Here is a 22407-nt window from a genome sequence, read left to right as displayed (position 1 = left end):
TACTATTCTATAATTTTAGGTAGCATCAGATGCTGAGTCTGAAACATTGGCGGCCATAGTGCATTTTACTTGATTTTTTAAAAAATTAATTAATTAATTAATTAATTTATTTATTATTTATTTATGGCTGTGTTGGGTCTTCGTTTCTGTGCGAGGGCTTTCTCTAGTTGTGGCAAGCGGGGGCCACTCTTCATCGCGGTGCGCGGGCCTCTCACTATCGCGGCCTCTCTTGTTGCGGAGCACAGACTCCAGACACGCAGGCTCAGTAATTGTGGCTCACGGGCCTAGTTGCTCCGCGGCATGTGGGATCTTCCCAGACCAGGGCTCGAACCCATGTTCCCTGCATTGGTAGGCAGATTCTCAACCACTGCGCCACCAGGGAAGCCCCATAGTGCATTTTAGTTAGTGACTCTATAAATTTAAATTCTATTATTATAATCTGTAAATAAAATTACAGATTATAATAAATAAAAATATTTCAGTTGGTTGCTGGGATTTTTGCCTGCTACTTTTTTTTATCAAGACAAACATCTGGATAGTTCTACAATTCCAGATGTTTAGAAATCTGCTGGGTTGTGAGGAAGATTACTTGGGTAAAGTTTTTTGTTCTTTTTTTTTTCCCCCCTAGATGTTTAGAATTTGTGTATAAATAACCTGGAATGTTTAAAAATTTACCTAAGAATGGAAATGTTTGAAATTTTGTATAGATTAAGCTCTCAAACAGCTACATGTCTCCTTTATTGTTCGAATTTAGAAAACACCTCTCATGAAATAGAAAATGAGAATGTAAGCAGATGAAGAGAAACTTTCCTGAAGTATCTAGAATTCATTTCTTCAACAATTATTTACTGAGCATCTACTTATGTGGCAGGTGGTGTTCCTGAGATGTTCCCAGGGCTTACATTCTAACCAGGGGAGACAGACAATTAAAAAAATAAATAACGTAGTCTTTTAGACGGTGATAAGGGCTATGGGGTGGTGGTGGTGGGGAACCCTGTGAGTAACAGTAATACTAGATGGAGTGGTCAGGGTAGCCCATGTTGACAAGATGCAATTTGAGCCAAGATGTGAGGAGAAAGCAGTTATCTAGGGGAAGAGCATTCCAGCAGAAAACTAGCTAGACCAAAGGCTGTAAAGCATGCTTGGCTTGTTGGAGGAATAGCAGGGAACCAGTATGACTAGCATGGAGTGAGCAAGGGGGCAGTACTAGGCAATGAGGTCAGTGGCAAGGGGACTAAGGTCAGATCATGTAGAGCCTGTCAGCCACTGTAAAGAGTTGAGTTGTTTCACTGTGAGTGAAATGTGGAGCCATAGAAGAATTTTAAGCACAGGAGGGACATGATCTGACTTGGGTTTTAAAAGGGATCTCTGTGACCTGTTTGAAAACACAGAGGACAAGGGTAGGTGCAGGGAGACCAGGTGGAAGGTCTTGCTGTAATCCAGTCAAAGCTTGTGGTAATTTAGGCCAGAATAGTAGCTGAGCAGGTGGTAGTGGTAGACGGTAGAGTCAACAGAATTTCCTGATGGGTAGGATGTAGAGTCTGAGAGAAAAGGGGAGGACTTTAGGACACTTCCAAGCTTTTTGTCCTAAGCACAGATGAGGTTGCCATTAACTGAGATGGAGAGGATGGTAAAGGCAGTTAATTTTGAGTGAGAGTTGGGAGACAAGGGAGTCAGATTTGGGTGTGAGTTAGTTCTTAGACATACTAGTAGAGATGCTGAGTAGGCAATTGAATACATTAGTATTTCTTTACTTTTTTTTTTTTATTAAGCAAGGGATATGCTTTTTTAATTAAAATTTTTATGTTAAAAATGCATAATATAAAGTTTACCATCTTAACTATTTTAAGCGTACAGTTCATTGGCATTAAGTACAGTCACATTGTTGTGCTACTGTGACAGTCATCCATCCACAGAACTCTTTTGATCTTGTAAAACTTAACTTTTGTAAAACAATAACTTCATTCTCCTATTCCTCCAGTCCCTGGCAACCACTATTCTACTTTCTGTCTCCAATTTTGACTACTCTATGTACCTCATTTAAATGGAATCATAAGGTATTTGTGTTTTTCAACTGGCTTATTTCACTTAGCACAATGGCCTCAAGGCCATCCATGTTATAGCATGTATCAGAATTTCCTTCCTTTTTAAGGCTGAATAATATTCCATTGTATGTATATGCCATATTTGTGTTTATCCATTCATCCATCAACAGATACTTGGTTTGCTTCCACATCTTAGCTATTATGAATAGTGATGCTATGAACATAGGTGTACACATGTAAAGCATATACTTTTAAAAATAATTTGTAGCACATATACCTGGCGACTTTCATAGATTTTTCTCTTTTTTGTATAAGTAATTAATAAGTACATTTTCATTTTAAAAGATTTAAATGATATTGCTGTATAGACAGCAAAACATAAAAGTTCTCATTCATTCTCTCACCCTACCCCTGTCCCCTTGCCATGTTACCTTACATTCATTTCAGTACAGTTACACACATATGTATGTATCTTATTTCTTTTTTTAAAGTGGAATCATACTGTACATATTTTTCTAGTTTTTTGTCTTTTATTTAATAATATCTTGGAGATCTTCCCAGTGTTATTTTTGTTTTTCTGTTTTTCACAGCTGCATATGTTGCACTGACTGTCCATATGCATATACTTTTATACACACAAGATTGTTTCTGTAGATTAGATTCCTAGAATTAGATTTTCTAAGTCCAAGGAAATTTCTTAAACTGTCCATCATATTTTCTTCTTAAGATCCTTTGTGGTTTGCTTATTATTTGGCAGGGTGGGGTGGACGTGGGTATGGATTTTATTACTGAGTTCTTGAAGTTTGGGCAACTGAAGTCGTTTTCTGAAATAAATTTCCTTGCTCAGGATTTGTTCCTCATTGACAAATGAGTTTTATAACTTTAATTGCTTTTTTTAAAAGTGCAATTGATCTCTTAATCTAGGCATTTTAAATAGCACATGGGAGATATGACCCATATCCAGAATCTGTGGGACAGATGGGGAGTCTTTGAAGGGATGATAGGAGAAGACTGTTGAAAAATGTCTTATAAATAGAATATTTTCCAGTGGAGAAACTTGTCAGACACCACCTCACTCAGTGACCAAGGTTAACACCACATGATGATCATGTTGATATCATGCAGTGATGTAATGCAGTGAGATGGGTACATCACCTCTGTGATGTTCTTCCCCCAAACCTGTAAACCCAATCTAATCATGAGAAAACATCAGAGAAACCCAGTTTGAGGGACATTCTACAAAATACCTACCAGGACTCTTCAAAACTGCCAAGGTCATGAAAGATGAGCAAAGACTGAGTAACTCTCACGGATTGGAGAGCTAAATGCAACATGATATCTTGGTTTGGATCCTGTGACAGAAAAAGAATGTTAGTGAAAAAAATGGTGAAATCTGAATGAAATCTGTGGCCTAGTATTGTACCAATATTAAATTTTTAGTTTTGATAACATACTGTAGTTACATAAGATGCTAACCTAAGAACCTGGGTACAACTCTTCTGTAAATCTAAGATTATTTCAAAATATTGGTTGGTTTTTTCTTTTTTTCTTTTTTAAGTATCTGTTTCCTTCTGGACAATATACACCTAGCAAGATTGTTTCCCTTAGAAAACTACTCTGTGCTCTTAAATCAAGAGATCCTCTTGTCCTGAGGGGTGGAGTCCATGGAGATCTTCTGGGCTAGAGACTTGGTGCAGTTGGGAGAGATGTTATGGTTGGGTGAGGCACTATAGACATGGCCATAAAGATGTGATCTGAGGTCATGGATACCATGACAAGAGATCAGGCCTGAAGAATCAAGAAGTGAACAGACTTCGCTTTGGAGTAAATCCAACCTTAATTTGTGAAAGAGCCATTCAAGAATAAGTTGGCAAAACGTAACAACCCAACACAAAATTTTGCAAATAGGAGACAAAATTACCCTAACCAGTCAGAGAGATTATCTGCCACTCACAAGTACTATGCAAAAGACACATAAATGAAAGTTAAGCCACAGTGGGAACCTCTCCAGTTGGAACAGGGAGGTTTATGCAGTCAAAGATGAGGCTGGATTAACTGAGAATAACTGAGGATACCCTGCAGTTACATCTGTCTAGGCAGTTCTTACAGGAGATATGACCCAGCAAGCATAAGACAGAGGAATGCAAAATGGTTAGGACCAGTACCTAAATAGATTACCAATCCTCAAGAAGAGACAGTAGGGCTTCCCTGGTGGCGCAGTGGTTGGGAGTCTGCCTGCTAATGCAGGGGACACGGGTTCGAGCCCTGGTCTGGGGGGATCCCGCGTGCCGCGGAGCAGCTGGGCCCGTGAGCCACAATTGCTGAGCCTGCGCGTCTGGAGCCTGTGCCCCGTGACGGGAGGGGCCGCGATAGAGAAAGGCCCGCGCACCGCGATGAAGAGTGGCCCCCGCTTGCCGCAACTGGAGAAAGCCCTCGCACGAACCGAAGACCCAACACAGCCAAAAATAAATAAATAAATAAATAAATAAATAAGAAAATCCTTAAAAAAAAAAAAAAAAAAAAAAAAAAAAAAAAAAAAGAAGAGACAGTAAATAGGACCCCTCTCCCTATGCTAACATAATGTAACTGGTTGTATCTGTGCCCAGAGATACCTGTTTAATCACTCATACTGGTTCTTGGTAAATTGGAATCTGGAAGTCTCTATAATATAAAATTTCTTGAATAGGTAGACCATCTGGTTACAATTTTGGTTTCAAGTCCCTGTTATGCAACTGGTACCCAAATAAGGACTGTCGACAAATGTGAATAGGCTGAGTCAGTCATAAACAAGCAAAAAGAAGTATTCCTCTGTGTTGCTAATATCCAGGATGTTAGAAGATGATTTAATGAAATGGTGCTGCCTAATTTTAGTCAAACTTCCTTTACCATTATGTGTTTGACCTAGACCATGGTCAGCAAACTTTTCCTGTAAGGACCAGGTAGTAAATAATAGTAAAGATTTTGGGCTTTGCATGGTCTCTGTTGCATATTTGTCTTTGCTTTTTTTTTTTTTTAACAACCTTTTAAGAATGTGTTTTCTGTGTCTTTCACCATATTTTCATACCTTGTGATAATGGCTGAAGTTTGGAGATGGGTTTTAAATAATGATCTGAAATGAAGTTTCTGGCTGTGGATTTATTATCACTGGCAAAAGATTTGTAATCATGACTTTAATGGATTCAAAAGAAAATAGATGTGTACTTGATCTCCTACTGCAGGCATTTTATCGCATTCATCTGAGATGTTCTCTAATAAATATGATCTTGTAAACCCATCAGATCCTGCAAGCTTGCTATCCAGAAATTAAGTGCCTAGTTTTCAATTAAAAATTATTATTTATTCAAGACATGTTTTGTTTCTAAATAGGTTAATTATTAAAGTAGTTTCATCTTTTAATATGTAACAGTGGTGATCTATTTTTTAAAGATTCAATTTAATTCATTTTCTCATTTACCCCTTAGCTGCCCCCTTTTATAGTTTTGTTGCTATAAATCATCTCTAAAGCTGCATTCTTGCTTTCACAGTGTCTCATTTTACTGTCAAGTTACAGTTTCTGCCTCTGATTTGTAGTTGGGCTGTGGCTTTTCACTGTTTCTGCCCCAAGGCCATCCTTCACTAGACCCCAGCAGGTGGCCTTTCAGATACTAAGCCATTCTTGGGATCATTGTGGAACAAACATCCTAATGCCCCTAAAAGGCTAAGTGGTTGGATGGTACACTGTGGATTTTAGGAATATGCTTTGCCTACTTCATGTGGTTTTTCTAAGAAGGTAGATAGGATCACACATTTAAAGACTGAGCTTTTATTTCTTCTGTTTATAATTTTTAATATGCTGTTAAATAAATGTTCCTTAAATCTTGCATTCAAGGCCTTTATTTGGCTAAACAATGCTTTATTTAATTGGCAGCCCATTTTAGCAGAAGGGTGTCTGATGAAACTCATTTAATGTGTTTTAGCATTGGGTCTCTAATAACTTCTCAGACAATACTTGGAACTATTAATATCTTCTAAAATTTGTTTTACCCAGATATATTTTAAGGGGAGCACAGAAAATAAAGTGGTATTGTAGTTTTTAATCAATATTACCCAATAATCAATTGAAGTAAAAGGGAATTTTTTTACTCAATAAAAAGTTGATTGGGTTTTATTAGCTTTTCTTGTTTTGAATAATTATTAAGGCCTTTTATCTCTAATAGTTCTCATTTTAAATATTTGGATTCTGTAAAAATGAAACTGTTTCTTAGTCAAATGGTAGTTTCTTAAATGGCATACTTTTATTTAACGATAGTGAATTTCCTGGTAGAAATTTTATTTTCTCCTAAACAGGGTCTAATCTGTTGTTAATATCACCATGTCAACTAGAAGAAAGGAAAATTCAGCATGTGTATAAAGAGAAAACACTGGCTTATGATTTCTTTAAAAGTCTCTGAAATTCAGTATTTAACTTCTTATATCAGAAATTGTACTAAGAATTGATCTGTTCTCCATCTATGCCTCATGATATATTTCAGTGTTTTAAAGCACTGCAGTGTTTCAAAGATTTTTGAGTTGTAACTAAATATGAATATTATCTACATACTCTCGTCATTCTTTTTTTTTTTTTTTTTTTGAAAACGGGTATTAATAATACGTTGATTTGGAGTCTGAGTAAGCTAGTGAGAGAGGGGCATGGTGTGTGTGTGTGTGTGTGTGTGTGTGTGTGTGTGTGTGTGTGTGTGTGTGTGTGATTTCTTCATTTTTAATCAAGCCATTCTTCTAGAGTCTTTAGGTCAGCTGTCATGTTCGTGCTTTCCTGCTTTGTTCTTTTGAACCACTCAATGACTGGTGACTGACTGGATGCTGGAAAGGAACGCTTTTAACAGATTAGTGCTGGGGCCCTCTGGTCCTCTCCTTCACCTGCATCATAGCAGCTGCATTCTGCCCTTTCCATGGCCCTGCAAGGAAAGGGGCGGGGAGGGGGGCGGTGGTGGGGAGAGAGAGAGAGAGAGAGAGAGTGTGTGTGTGTGTGTAGTAGTCAGCAGTCTCTGTCAGCATGTATTATAAGGTTTCTCAAGCACATGGAATGAGATCTTTCTCAGGAAAACTCTTTGTCAAGGCCAGCACGCGTGGGAAAAGTATTTCAATGCATACTCTTGTAACTGTGACTGTTTTTTTTTATGGGGTCAGAAGAAATTAAGTCCCGAGACGTAGCTATGCTCCACCTCTGCATTTACCTGTCCTTTCTTTTGGAACTCTCCCAGGCAGCAGTACCTGTCCAAAGATCACTATAGTTTCACCTTGCTTGAAAAGCAGCACAACCACACTGATTGATCAGAAGGTATCTGATGAAGAGGCTCAGGGAATAAATGGGAAAACTCCAGCAAAACTCTCAGCTGCAAGTCCAAAGCCACAAGGTATGCTGATCGCCTTTTTTTTGATCAGGTTCCATGCTTTCTTCATTGATGAAGACAACACAGAAGAATGATGATCACTAAGAAAGAGTTTTAAGCTCCAAATGGGAAGAACTGGGTGCATTTATTTTTTCAGGAGAAAAGTCAGTCTGTGAACCTACTCAGGCGGGGTTTCTACTCCTAAAACACCTTATATATTTCTCTATTATGGTTCTTTTCATGTTGCGTAAATTGTTTACATGTCCCCTTAATGGAAATGTGATCTCTTCATGCATTATGCTTGACATAGTACAAGAGCCTAACTTACTGTTTGCATAATAAATATGTAACAAATTAACGTGTGTGTCGGAAAGCCGTCGTGACTTGCTAGATGTCAGAGGGTCTGTGAAACAGATTGTTCTAAAACAGTGCTTTAATATACTTAGCAAGAATGTGATTTTGCAATATTAAGGAACTGGGGCTTTTCAGCCTTCCTAGTAAAGTCATCCACAGAAAAAGAGTCCGTCTATTTAAAAATTATAATGGTGGAAATCTCTGAATGCTTTGTTCAGTGACCACTTTCTTTTACAAATAAATTTCTAGTAAACTGTGTATTAACTTTAAGAAGCACAGAATTATAATTTTGATGATTGAGAGCAAGGCCTTTTGAAGTGTAACAAACACAAAACTATGCTACACTGTGGCTTAATGTGTAGTTTCTTTCTAATATGTTTTCATTTATATCAAACGCTGAACATTCAGCCAAGAAACAATATTAGGCATTTTCAGAATCACTATACTTTGGAAAAAATCAATTTCTATTTGGATTATTTTGTATTTACTTTGGTCTCTTTCTTGTTCTTATGTTTTAAGAATTTCTGAAAGAGATCTTTAATGGGGGTAAAATGGAGTCTTCCAGGTTATGGGATATTTTTCTTTTTGTTCTCACTGATAGCTCTATTGGTAGTTGTATGAGATATGGCTATCAAACAAGGTCAGATAATTGGAGATTCAAATGACTAGCTCATTCATGAGTTTATAACCTTAATCTTTGGCCATATTCCTTATAACATTGTGAATATGAAAATAGAAATTTTTCTGATCATGATTTAAGCCATTTTATTTGCACAATACAAGATTCCATCTTGCTCATTAGACCTAAGCTGACCTCAAATAAGGTAAAAAAATATGTAAGAAATAAATACAATTCAATTTTATGTAATTGCCCAGATCAAAAGCATGAATTTCATTATTTATAAAGACTGTTTTGGAAAGATGCATTGCATTATTTCATTGGTTTTTTAGTTCATTGAGATAAATTCTAGCAGTGTCCTTCCTGAGCTGCCATATGCCAAATAATCCTATTCTTTAGGGGAGAAAACGCTGACCTTGCTTTTTGCTGTTTGCAGTTATATGAAAATCAATGTATTGCTATTTAAATATATATAATTACTTCCTATCTTGAATATGGGTTTATATATATAATTTTACATAACGACAGAGTATTTCCTGATAGTAAATAAACTACATAGAGTACTTTATACTTCTTTTTCAAAATATTCTCACTCATTGTTTGGCCCTTCCCTGGCCCCCCTAGCTAAAATTTTAACCCCACCATCACCCCTTAAATCTCATATTTGATCATCCCTGCTTTGGTTTTTCTCATTCATTACAGATTGGTCTACTATATATTTCACTCATCCATGTTGGTTATTTTTTCTGCCTTTTACACTACTACATCCCCTGTGCCTAGCACACAGCATCGCAGGCCTTCAGTAATACTTACTGAATGAATCCTGCTCCCTCATCATGTCTCTTTCAGTTTCGGCTGTTCTTTGTTTAAAACTTAGACTGTGTGCCATAAAGAGAGCAGCGTCCTGAAATGAGGCTACATCTTGGTATTGTCGGACCAGCTGCCAGATAGACTGAGCACCACTTATTGACTTGCTGACAGATAGTATTTCCCACCCGCTAGTAGCGAGAAGCTACTTTCAATTCCTCCAGATCCTTAGGAACATTTGGGTGACTGAGGCTGAGAAATGAAGGGGATGCTAACGGAGACTTCCTGCCCAGAGTGAGGGATTATGACACTGACACCTTTCTGCCCACTTCCTTGCAACTCCCTTAGAAGTTATGCATGACGAGGCTGTTGAGGCTTCAAGATCCATTATGGAATTTTCATTCAGTTGAAGACTGTTGTTCTAGATCAGTAGTTCTCAGCTGGAGATAATTTTGCAGGCCTGTTGCACTCCTCTTGACCCCATGAGTATTATTTGGAGGCTTTTTTGCTTGCGATGACATTTGGGAGTTGCTACTGGCATTTAGTGGGTAGAGGCTAGGGATGCTGCTCAACATCCTACAATGCACAGGCCAGCCTTTTCCACCGCCCTGACAAAGAATTATCTGACCCGAAATGTCAGTAGTTTGAGAAACTCTGATCTCGATCCTAAAAATAGCTCATAATTGAATCTTCTTTACGTGTTTGTTTCTCATGTGGAGTGCTAATATTTGGTGATGTTTAAAAGGAGAGAACTGACTACTTTTATTAGTGGTGATTATGTAGTAATGTGTCTGGAACAACATCAAGTTTATGTTTTTGTGTTTATTAATTACCGATAAGTAAATAAATTCTGAGGATTTAGATAGTGACGATAGTCAATAATACTGTATTGTATATTTGAAAGTTGCTAAGAGATCTTAAAAGTTCTCATCACAAGAAAAAAAAACGTGTAACTGTGTGTTGACAGATGTTAACTAGACTTACTGTCATATATGCCAATATCAAATCATTACGCTGTACACCTGAAATTAATATAACGTTATATGTCAGTTATATCTCAATTTTAAAAATTACTAACAAGTAGATATTTTTGAAGAATTATATTTTTCAAAAGGATAAAAGAGCTAAATTTTAGATTAGATAAGCTTTCATTTGAATCTAAGCCTGTAGCTTTTGAAATGGATTCCTTCTATAGTTAGGGCTTGTTTTGCCTCAGAAAATACCCTAAGGCCTTGGGAAACAATGGTTTATTCACTTTTTACCAATCCTACCAGTCAAACAAATTACTGAGCAACTCCAATATGTCTTTCTTGTTCACCACTTTTAATATTGGCCTATTTTCTGCCATGCTAGACATAACTCAAAAGAACTTCTTAGCAATTAAAGATAGTTGTACTTTTTCTCTTAGGAGCTAGACATAACTAGCTCCATAGTTAACATTCTCCATAGTTAATTATTTTGATAAAGCCCACATAGTGTCACTTCTCAATCATTAAGCCTTAATGTTTAAAAAATTTTCATCAACTTTGAAAGCCGCATTATTGTTCAAATAATTTAAGTAAATACACTCAATTTACACAACTGAGTAATTCATTTCATCTGCTTCTAAGGTAAAGCATTCTATGTGTAATGTTTCATTCTTAAAGTATAATATGTTACAAATGGTAGTCCCCAAACTTAAACTGGTGTAAAGAAAAAAAGTGTTACTGCCATTCCAATTCTACAGGAATCAAGCTAATAACCCACCAACTGCGCACCCTGAGGGGAATTTAGGATGGAGAAAAACAGGAAGCATTCTTTGCTTGGATATACCATCCCCTAGATAGTTAAGATACCTATCTAAGGAAAAATTTCAATGACCCCAGATTCTTGAATCTTCCCTACATAGAAAAGCACTAAAATCATTAACTTGAGATGTCTGTCTATTCTTTGTGATTAGCAGTAATCATTCTGTGCTTCATTACATGTTTTTCCCAGCAAAAGAAAGTTCATATATATCTTGGCTCTTCCCTTACCTCTTTGGAGCAGTTCTTCAGGGCTGAGAGGCTGTCTCCCTGGCTTGAGTCCTTAGTAAGGTCCCTGAATAAAACTTAACTCATAACTTTTCCTTATGCATTTTTCTTTCAGTAGACAGTGGCAATTAGTTTCTTTTTCATTCTCAATAATTATTTTGCATACTTGGAAATTTTTGAATAATTAAATTTTTTGGTTTTATTTACTATCCGTAAAATTGGCTATAGTAGAGCCCATTTTACTTATAGTCAATTAGATATCTCAAACTTAGCATGTCCTTGACTAGACTACTGATCTCTCCAAAAATTGCTTTACCTATTGTGTCAGTTGATGACAGTTCCATCCTGCCAGTTGGGCAGGCCAAATGTCTGAGTCATTCTTGATTCTTCTTTCTTTCTCTCAAACCTCACGTTTAATCTCTCAGGAAAACTACTTTTTTTTTTCCAGGAAAACTAATTTTAAAATATATCTGGAATCTAACTATTTCTCACTACCTCATTTTAAACACCATTATATAGTAATCTCATAATGAAACCAAGCAGGACCCTGTGGGGCTCCTGGGCACTGAAGCCTTTCTGTCCCCCATTTCTTGACTCCATCCTTCATGACCTTCTCTGCGTTCCAAAGGACAGATTCGAACTGTTGCTAATCCGGGAAGGGAAGGGATCCAAAGACAAGGGAGAGGCAGCCAAGAAACAATAGTGCAGCCTTGGGGAAAAGTCCTGGTTCCACCTCAAGGGATACACAGAACTATGTCTTTAAGCTTTTTAAGATGTCAGCATTCTTCATACCAGAGAATTCCAACTGAGGCTGAATTAAAGGAACCAGAGTAACTCATCAAGATTACCTGAGACCAGATTAGAGGAGTGCAGGCCCTGCACACACCCTAATCTTATCAGCAACCCCACCCTTGACCCATTGCTATAAAACTCCTCCTCAAATCCTCCTAGGTTGGGACACAGCTTTTTGGGGCAGGTGCCCTCTGTTCCCCTTTTGCCTGGCAAAGCAATAAAGCTATTCTTTTCTACTTCACCCAAAACTCTGTCTCCGAGATTCAGTACGGCACCAGTGCACAGAAGCCGAGCTTTCAGCATCACTAACTCTTCTCCCTGTTCCTACCCTGCTCCCACCCTACTTCCCTACATTCTCTACCTAGCAGCCAGTGTGGTGCTGTTGGAATTTAAGCTATATCATATCATCCCTCAGCTCAGAGCTCTACAGGAATTTAAATCCTTACAGCACTCCACAGGTTCTGCCTTCTCAGGCCCTCCCTCTGACCTCAATACCTGCTCTGCCTGTTCCTTTGGCTCCAGTCACGTTGGCCTCCACTGGTCTGTAGCTTTCACCTACCTGGTAGAATGCTCTTCCCCAAATAATTCCCTCAACTTCTTTAAGTCTTGTTCAAATCTGAATTTCTCAAAGAGGCCCACTCTGAACACCCTACTTAATACTGCAGTATGCCCTTTTCCCCCACTCCCTACACTCCAGATCCCCTGTGTTGTTCTTTTAGCCCCTCCCCTTTCCTCTTAGCATTTACTACCTTCTGATACATGGTTTACTTATTATGTTTTTTGTTTCTTATCTTTCCCTTTGTTCATTGATATGATCAAGTGCATAGAACTTAATAGGTATTCAATAAATATTAGTTGGGATCAAAAAAAAAGTTAAAAAAATTAAAAACCATGTGTAGATATGTAAGAATTTCTCTATGATATATATTTTGGATATATATATATATGTGTGTGTGTGTGTGTGTGTGTGTGTAAGTTTGTATATATATAGAGAGAGAGAGAGAAGGGAGGGAGGGAGAGATCTTAGCAGTTGTACTAATTTATAATCTCTCTCAAAATGTATTAGTTCACATTGCTTCACACCTCAGTGACATTTGGTATTGTCAGATTTTGAAATTTTGGTTAATCTGATGGGGCTGAAGTGGTATTGTGGATTTAATTTGCATTTCTCTGATTATTGGTTAGATTGAACACTTTTTCCTGTTTACATCCTTTGGGCTGCAGGGGGAAGAAGTAGTAAGTAGAGTTTCAGACATAATGAACCAGAGGTGCTGATAGGACACGTAGGAGATGTCCAGAGAGCATTTGGAAATGTTGACCTCCATGGTGTAAAAGAAAAAATCAAAAATGATGAGAGCAAGAGAAAAGAATCATTTTCACTTGTCAGTTATGTCTTTTCATCAGAGTATGCATTGTTTTCCTCTAAGACAGTGTTTCTGACACTTTAGCCATTCATGACCCTCTTGGGATTTTTGTCATATACCATGTAGCATTTGTGCTCTTTTATTTAAAATGTATCATAAACCAGAGAATATACACATTTGGATTGTCTCTCTTGCTGAAATAGAGACCTCCTCTGTGCCTCTAAATTAACTGTGTACCCAGTGCTCTGCTTTATCAACATCTTGAAACTGTCTCCCCATTAGATATGAGCTCCTTGATGACACATTAGTTTCTTCATGTAGTCCACAAATTTGCCAAGCTCTGTGCAGGTAGTTACTGTGAATATAGTTATGATCAAAACAAACATATTCCTTACCCTCACAGGACTCCAGACTTGTGGAAGAGAAAGCTTTATATCTATAATGTATTTAATATTTTATTGCTGATCTATTATTTAATACTGCTTATTACTACTTAATAATTAGATAATAATTTATTATAAGCACTTTAGAGAAAAAGTACACAGTGCTATGATGCAGTTTAAAAGAGGCATAATTCAGATGGGAAAAGTCGGTGGAGTCATCTCTGAGAAACTGACTGGCTGATACATATCATTTTCTTTGCATCTTTCAAGTATCAAAGAAAGAATGTTCACTGAGTAAACTCTAGATGGAAGAGTTATTTTATAACAATCTTTACACACAGAATGATAAAGAACACATTCACTTCTTTGAATATTCTAGTTAGGAATATCGAAATTATTCCTAATATTAAAACTATTTGGGGGGGGTGGAATATTGTCCTGGTTTACTATTTTGGTATATATTTGTTCTACACAGGAAATTTTTCCTTAAAATGAACAAATGTCACACTTGTGTAAGCCCCTTCCTTTCCAATGGATACTATACTAACCATCCCACCCGCACCCCCAAGTACGTCTTGGAAAATAGTATCATTTTCATAAAAAGAAGCATTTCATTTTTTCACTGGAATTTTCTTCTTGTTTGTGTTGACAGGGAAAGAGGTAAATTGTTATACCTGTAGCTCATTGTATTTATATATATATATACACACACACACATGTATATATGTGTGTGTGTGTGTGTGTGTGTGTGTATATATGTTTTTTTCTCCCTTCTCTGTAAGAATTGATAACTGGCACAGAAATGATGAAATCTGGGCCAGTGAGCATCAGGCAACTGTCAGCTAGCTAAGTTCATAAAAGAGATGAGATTACTGAAAACCAGGGTAAACAGCTCTGGGAAAATGGGGCATGTAATTAGAAGAAGACATGATTCCCCACCCTTTCTCCAGAAGTTAGGAAAAGGGTTTTAAAAAAGGAAAAAAGGAGATGATTCTATTTGATTTGTTAAAACATGTATAGTTATATATTCTTTTACCCAGAATGTTAATTGAAGAGAAAAATGATACTGTATTGGTTTTCAAAATTGAAGTAATTCCTGTACTGATTAAACATTTGTGACATATTATATTTTCTCATCTACAGAATTTCTCATCTGTTAGGGAAAACCTGTAGATTTTAGTATTTTGGAAATAATCTGTTACTATTCAATTAATTGAGTGGAGGACTTATTAGTAACCAAATGATTTGTGGTATATTAATGCTAGGCAACTATTAATGTAGCAGACAATAGTAATAGAACTTCTATAACCACCTTTTGCAGATTTATGATGAGGAGCAGTGCTAATAATGGAAGGAGCTAGAGTCTGGGTACCAGTTATGAAATATGATCAGCCTTGTTACGCCAGGCCAATCACTTAAGCTCTCTAAGACTTCATAGACATAGGAGGCAAATAATGATCTACCTCAGAGGACTGTAAAGAAAAAATTTCATCTAAGGTCAAATGAGATAAGGTGCTTTTAACTGGGAAGATGCTTTAAGTAGTGCAATATTATATTACTGTTGTTTGTTGGTTTTTTTGTTGGCTTTTATGTCTAACCTACTAGCTCTGGTTTCTAGTATATCCATTATCACCCTGTTATTAGAAAATCTGTTTTATAGCAAGCAATGTATGTCTAGGAATTAGTTTCAAATTTAGTGCTTTCCTTTCTCTGTGTAGATAAATAACTGCTATGTATTAGAGTTTGGAATGTCATAGCCATATGTAGATCCATAGATGTTTAATAAAGCCATATTTAAAATCACTTAAAATTAAAAGAACCACTTGAATCTTGGAGATGGGATTTCTACAGGACACAGAGTAAATGTCCAAGATAGATAAAAGTCTCTTGGTTAAGGTTCAGTACAAATTTGACAGACCCCTTTACAAAAGATTGATAATGGTAAAGATTTTTGCACCCAGGACACCAGAATTCTTTTGTTAAGGAACAAATATCAGTGAAATACTGAATTCTATTAATTCTTTTTCTACAGTGCCTCCAAAGCCACTACACCTGCAGAATTCACCTTCGTCCAATATACACCAAACCCCCAGGCATAAAGCTTTATCTAGTGCAAAACCAAGGATGGAGGAAGTTAAACCTGCCTCTGCTTCTTGTGTCTCAAAAGAAAAACCAAGTAAGGTATCAGATCTCATCAGTCGCTTTGAAGGAGGCAGGTAAGAGCTAACTTACAATGGGAGAAGGCAGAGGGGAGAAGAAAGCTGGTTTTTTAAAAAGTATGATAGAGTTACAGATTTTAAAATAAAAAAGAGAGTATTTTATTCCATTAGGTTTGGTAGGCCTTTAGAAAGAGTGAATTTTTAAAATACTAATCTTGCCCTAATATGAATTCTCATTCATATTATATTATATTATATTATATTATATTATATATTACCTGTGTGCAGTGCTCTGTGCCCCAGCCTTCTCATCACATTGTGTGCTGTGTAGATCTCATTTCCTGCGTATCTGTGTATGTCACTCTGTGTGTTGTTACTCCCTGGGGTCATTCCATTGGTCACTAGATATCTGGGTTGGAAACGCAGGAAGTTGTCTCTTGTTTCTTTGCTTCTCACTTCATATGCTTGAATTTAACTCCTGTGGGCCTGTCCCATCTCTTCTTTCTGACCCATTTTATTTAATGTGGGTCTTCTGTATCCATTCAGTCCCTGTTTCCCCTCTCCCCATACCCCTGTACTGTACTAGGTTTGTGAAGAGATACTGGCAATAACAAAATTCATGCTAAATTTCCATTCATATTTATTAGATATAATTTTATATTCTTTAGTCCTGACGGTTCACAAAGGTAGCCGAAATGTATATTTCTCACTTAAAGATAAAAAAAAGCTCACATAAGTTGCTTTTCTACTTATATGACCTTCAATTGTTTTTTCTTAGAATTCCCATCACTGACTTAAATAGAATTTTTAAAAAATTTTATCAGAAGGATTTTATTATGTATCACCAAAAGTCTGTATGTAATTAAACAGTATGTATAACTTTACTTTCGTCCTTGAAGCCAAATATTTCCATTCATTCTAGAGTAATATTTGGGAATGGTTTCCCATTAGATGATTTCATTAGTTATTTGCAGGATGCATTGTTATTTATGTAATGAATCATAGCTTAGAAATACTTTAAGATCTTCTGGAAATTGTGACCAAGTACAAAACTGCGGTGTCCCTCGCTTGTGAGACTATATTTACTAACAAGTTCTAGAGAAAAGTAGTTCAGAAGCCTGTCTTCATTTTTTGTTCTTAATCAATTATGGGAACTTGAGTCATAAATATTTAAACTTCAACATCTCCCCCTCAGAAGTAGGATTTTTAATACCTTTGATATCTTAAATTATAGTAATCTTTCCTAGAATGATTTATTTCCATTGAAAATTTTTTGGTTCTCATGGCAAGTCGATTCAATAGCATGTTTGCAGATTCCCAGGGCCATGTCCAGTGACTGCATAATAAAAGGAGGGGATGGAGCCCTGACCCCTATCCATAGTGCATGCCAGAGCCTGTATCCTCAGATTTGGGGGTAGCTTTGGGAAGCCCCGAATGGGTCAGTATTCCAAAGACTGAGTCCTCTGAGCCTCACTATTTTGGTAACCCACTGTTTGTATTCCTCCTCTCCATACACAAAACATGCAGTTTTTCCATATCAATTTTTTTCAATATATTTTTCCAAATCAGTTTTCTTTCACTCTTTCAGAGTTAACAGATTCAAAGTCATTTTTTTTTAAATTTTTATTTATTTATTTATTAATTTATGGCTGTGTTGGGTCTTCGTTTCTGTGCGAGGGCTTTCTCCAGTTGTGGCAAGCGGGGGCCACTCTTCATCGCGGTGCGCGGGCCTCTCACTATCGCGGCTTCTCTTGTTGCGGAGCACAGGCTCCAGACGCGCAGGCTCAGTAATTGTGGCTCACGGGCCTAGTTGCTCCGCGGCATGTGGGATCTTCCCAGACCAGGGCTCGAACCCGCGTCCCCTGCATTGGCAGGCAGATTCTCAACCACTGCGCCACCAGGGAAGCCCTCAAAGTCATTTTTTGATGCAAAACTTGAAGGTTGGCTCTAAGGAAAGATGTGCTATAATGTATGGCATTTTAAGCAAAATTGTTCTAAGAGCAGATAGGTTGTAATGTGAGCATTTGGGCCAATCTGGTGAAGGAATGTTACCTGTGGCAGAGTCCACTGCCGGTACGAAAAATAATTACATGTTTTTAATGAGGTATTTCCAGTAGGAATAGGCCCTAAAAAGTATGGGTTAGTGTTGCATTGGATCTATAGGACTTGAATGGAAGTTTTTATTCCTTGTTCAGTGAGGTCCATGTGCATTGTGGCTGTCCGGTTTTACCCCAGTTATTACAGCTTAAACTAGCACTTGGTGGAATAGAGCAAGATTCTGCAGGCTCTGATTTACCACAGTAAATTGACAGGAAGAACCAATGCCTGTTACAGTGGGGTCATGTAAGATCATACGGCACTATCAAAACCTTACCCATGAGTCATAGTTTTGCTCTTTGCAATAATCTAAGTAGCTCTGGTTTATTAATAGGAGTGATTTGGAGGATGTATTTGGAGTAAGTGAATTTTATTTATTTATTTTTTACTGTGGTTTATTATTCCATTTTTTGTTTTTGTTTTCATTTTTTGAGAGTAAGAGAAACTAGGATTTTTGACCTATGAAAGACTTTAGGATTTTAGAAAGAAGTAAATAACATTTTCTCACAAAACTGAACATTGTTTTTTCCCAAGGACACTGCAAGGCCAACGGTTTCTCCCCATGGTTTGTCATCTACAGGAATCTGCTACTTATTGGTTGAACCACTGCTTTTTACTAAACCTTCCCTCCCCACCTTATCCTACACCCCTCCACACACACACATATCCCCTGGATGTCACTTATTACAGGAAATTCTTACTTGTCATCCAAAGTGGTCCTTTCCAAAGATCCTAAGTAAGTCCAAAGTTTGGTTCAGAGGATCTGCTAAGGATCTTTCCACTGTGTTGCTGCACACTGATGTGTTGAGGAAAAGGAGGACAGTTTCATTCAAATCTTCAAGGGCTTTTGGAGAAATTAGGCCTAAGGGATACGCTCCTAGAAGGCAGATATCAACGGTGGAGTGTGTCACATTTACTTATACTGACAACCTCCAACTTTTATATGACATTTTCCCCTACCAGATTTTTCCTTTCCTTCCTGTGGTGATAAACTTTACGGTGTCTTTTTTCTTCTCTTATTGCTTTCTTACTGTCAGTCGTTATTCCCTGTTCCGTTCTCCAGTCCAGATCAGCAGTATCTGGGAGGAGTACAGTGAAGGGAGACAGTAACACACATCTCAGCATTGTCCATGGACCTTTCTGCTGTGCCCTTTCCCCACATCCCTCATGAGCCCTCATCCCATAACCTCTGCTTGTGCTGAGGAAGATGCCAGCCCTGGACTTTCTTCCCACATTTTGTATGTGGCCTGCTCACCTGTTCCTCAGTCCATCCTTCCTGTTCAGTGTATTATTATAATGTGGGGTTAAGACTACAGGATTTAGAGTCAGACTTCACGGTTTGAACACGGGCTTTATTATTTGTTAGCCATGTTACATTGGCCCCATTATATAAGTTTCTAAGCCTCAATTTCTCTATTTGTGGGGTCCCTATTTTGGAATTATTATGAGTATGAAACAAGATCATCAATGTAAAGGGCTTAATGTAGTTTCTGGCAGTTAATAAATGTTAGCTGCTATTATTGAATTACTGTCATGATCACCATCACAATGAGTTATTCATTGCTCCTCAACTATTTATTGAGCACTGTCACATGTCAAGTGCTGTGCTCAGAGGTGGGGATAAAGCAGAGAACAAGACGAGCACATTTTGTACCATCACAGAGCATTAGTCTGTTTTAATTTTTTCTCCTCATTAGGTCATAAGAATCTCTTCAAGACTGAAGTCCAGAGTTTTGTGTTTGTCCTCACTGGAATCCTAGATTAAAGTACTATATAAATATTTCCATAGGAACATTGTTATATATTGGCAGTTAAATTCCAATGTACTATTAGGATTAAGCATCTTTGAGGTGACATCTGAGCAGAAACCTGAATGATGGGAAGGAGTAAACCACACCATTGACTTGGGGAAGATTGCCCTGGACAGAGAGAATGGCAGCTACAATACCCTTAGATATGCACATTTGCTTATTGGGGATGGGAACAGCAGGTGACTAGTATGACAAGAGCACAGTGAGTGAGGAGAGAATAGCATTTTATGAGGCCAGGGCTAGTGGGGGCTATAGTATATAGAGTCTTATAGGCCATGATCAAGATGCCAGATTTACCTTCAAGTGTTTGGGAAAACCCTGAGAGTTTGATCTTTGTGGCCAACTTGGGAAGACTAGATTGGAGGGGATCTGTGTGGAAGCAGAGAGACAAGTTAGGAGGCTATGGCAACATGTGCAATAAAGTTTTTGAGAAATGTGTCCTGCTTTCCAAAGAAAAATAACCTTTGTTTCTAACCTGTTCATAAATTGAGGGCTAACTATACTCGTTTTTAAAATGTTAAGAAAGTAAAAATCTTGGGATAAGATGGCCTTATTAAATATTTTGCACATCTAAGTCTTTACTAACTAGGTATATTAATAAACAGCCCAAGGAAATGTTTTCAACCCTATATGTAAAGCTCAGGCTTATCATCTTTATTTAAATGTTTAGCATCCTAAAAGACTGAGAATTACTCTGGGATATTCTTAACCTATGTTTCTAAAACCATCAGAGGGAAAAAAAATGTCTTCACTAAATATCCCTAAGCAGCTAGAATAAATTTGTTTTTATTCTAGAACTTGTCCATGCCAACATTTTCATACTTCCTTTGTATTTTATCTTTTAGCTCATTATCAAATTACAGTGATTTGAAAAAAGATTCTGCTGTGAACCTAAATGCGCCTAGAACCCCAGGAAGGCATGGATTGACAACCACACCTCAGCAAAAACTCCTCTCCCAACACTCACCACAGAAGCAGGGAAATGATACAGATCAATCTCAGGGTGCACAGACTTGTGTGGCTAACGGTATGGTAGCAGCACAAACCCAGATGGAATGTGAGGAGGATAAAGCGGCCACTCTTAGCCCGGATACTCCTATTCAGACTTCTGAACCCTTGCCCGATACAAACTTAGTGAATGGAGAAAGACAGGAAACAGCCACAGACCCTGCATCCCCCACAACAAATGACTGTGATGAAAATGCTTCTGACAGTAGCTGCAGGACTTTACATGTCGGCCCAGTGCTCCCCCTGGAAGAAGGAAGGGCAGACACAGAAGCCAAGGTACAGGAGAGGGAAGATGGAGAAAGCCCCCTAGAACTGGAACAGCTGGACCAGCACCATGAGATAAAGGTAAAGCATAACTAGGAAGAAGCACTGACTTTTTTTTTTTTAATATTTATTTATTTATTTAGGTTGTACCGGGTCTTAGTTGCGGCACGCGGGATCTTCGTTGCAGTATGTTTAGTTGCGGCATACAAGATCTTTAGTTGCGGCATGTGGACTTAGTTGCAGCATGCAAACTCTTGCGGCATGCATGCGGGATCTAGTTCCCCGACCAGGGATTGAACCCAGGCCTCCTGCACTGGGAGCGCAGAGTCTTACCTACTGGACCACCAGGGAAGTCTCAAGCACTGACTATTCCACTACGGTTTGAAAACTATTTTATAGCATTTATGTGATGAATAAGTCAGATCCCCTACACCACTGGTTGAATAGTTTTCAAGCTCTAGCTGATGATGCATGTTTCCCCTACTCTGAGGAGATAGTCCACTTTTTCTTCTATGTAATTTCTGTTCATCTCTCTATTATGATTTCAAGATTCAGAACAGTGTGAAGACTTTGCTATAGGAAAACCACAAACATACTGTTTTTACTTACATCGGAAGAAAATGTTATTTGTTGCCCAAATGTTAAGGTTGCATCCCTAATATTTATGGTCTAAGTAACAGGAAATTATATAATCCTGAAGATCATCTTGGTTCAGTAGTTCATTTATAGAAGAAAAAACAGTCCCAGGAAGCTTAAGTGATTTTCCAGGCTCACAGTAAAAGTCCAGACCCCTTGTGCCCTGACTCTCAGGCCGGTATTGTGTCCTGATGCAAGAAGTCACAAGTGTAAATGCCTAATTGCAGGAAATGTCAATGAATGCAGCGGCCATGAGGAATAGACTAGAGACTGTGGCAAACTAGAAGTTCATTTCCTTTCTAATCAGAGCAGCAGTTTGATGAACCACCTGAACGGCATTTCTGAGCTAACAAAGAGCTGATTTGCTGGTGAAATATGTTCATAGTCTACCTGTGCTATAGCAGAAACTTTTATACAATTTCAGTAACAAGACTATTGCATTTGTATTCTTTATTCATGTGAATATAGTGCTTTGGAAAGATCAATAAATATGGCTTTTACAAAGCACTTGGAATTTCTTGGATCAAAGATGGTATATAAGCATTATCATAGTGTTCCCTGGAGTGGGGAGTTGTTTATAATTCTGAAGACAAGAAAAAAGTTTCCATTGTTTAGTCTCTCTTATAGATTATAAACAACAATCTTTGTAGGAGAGCTGAGAATTGAAAATTGGACAATTACAGGAAA

The 22407-nt window shown here is 37.7% G+C and overlaps 1 protein-coding gene across 4 annotated transcripts in view; it reads left to right on the top strand.

The window, feature by feature from the left end:
* The window catches only part of FGD4 (FYVE, RhoGEF and PH domain containing 4), a 222545-nt gene that overhangs the window by 138285 nt on the left and 61853 nt on the right, over positions 1–22407 (top strand). For 3 of the 4 annotated variants that reach the window (XM_007175668.3, XM_028164903.2, XM_057557362.1), the window contains exons 2-4: positions 7286–7438; positions 15778–15961; positions 20658–21165. In XM_007175668.3, the coding sequence (XP_007175730.2) occupies positions 7286–7438; positions 15778–15961; positions 20658–21165 (845 nt within the window). The remainder of the gene's footprint in view (positions 1–7285; positions 7439–15777; positions 15962–20657; positions 21166–22407) is intronic. The other variant, XM_057557360.1, reaches the window with a different exon arrangement.

This window comes from Balaenoptera acutorostrata, chromosome 11, assembly GCF_949987535.1.
Source record: "Balaenoptera acutorostrata chromosome 11, mBalAcu1.1, whole genome shotgun sequence".
NCBI classification, from domain to species: Eukaryota; Metazoa; Chordata; class Mammalia; order Artiodactyla; family Balaenopteridae; genus Balaenoptera; species Balaenoptera acutorostrata.
The sequence above is the reverse complement of the archived record's forward strand: the minus strand, read 5'-3'. Positions and strand labels throughout refer to the sequence as shown.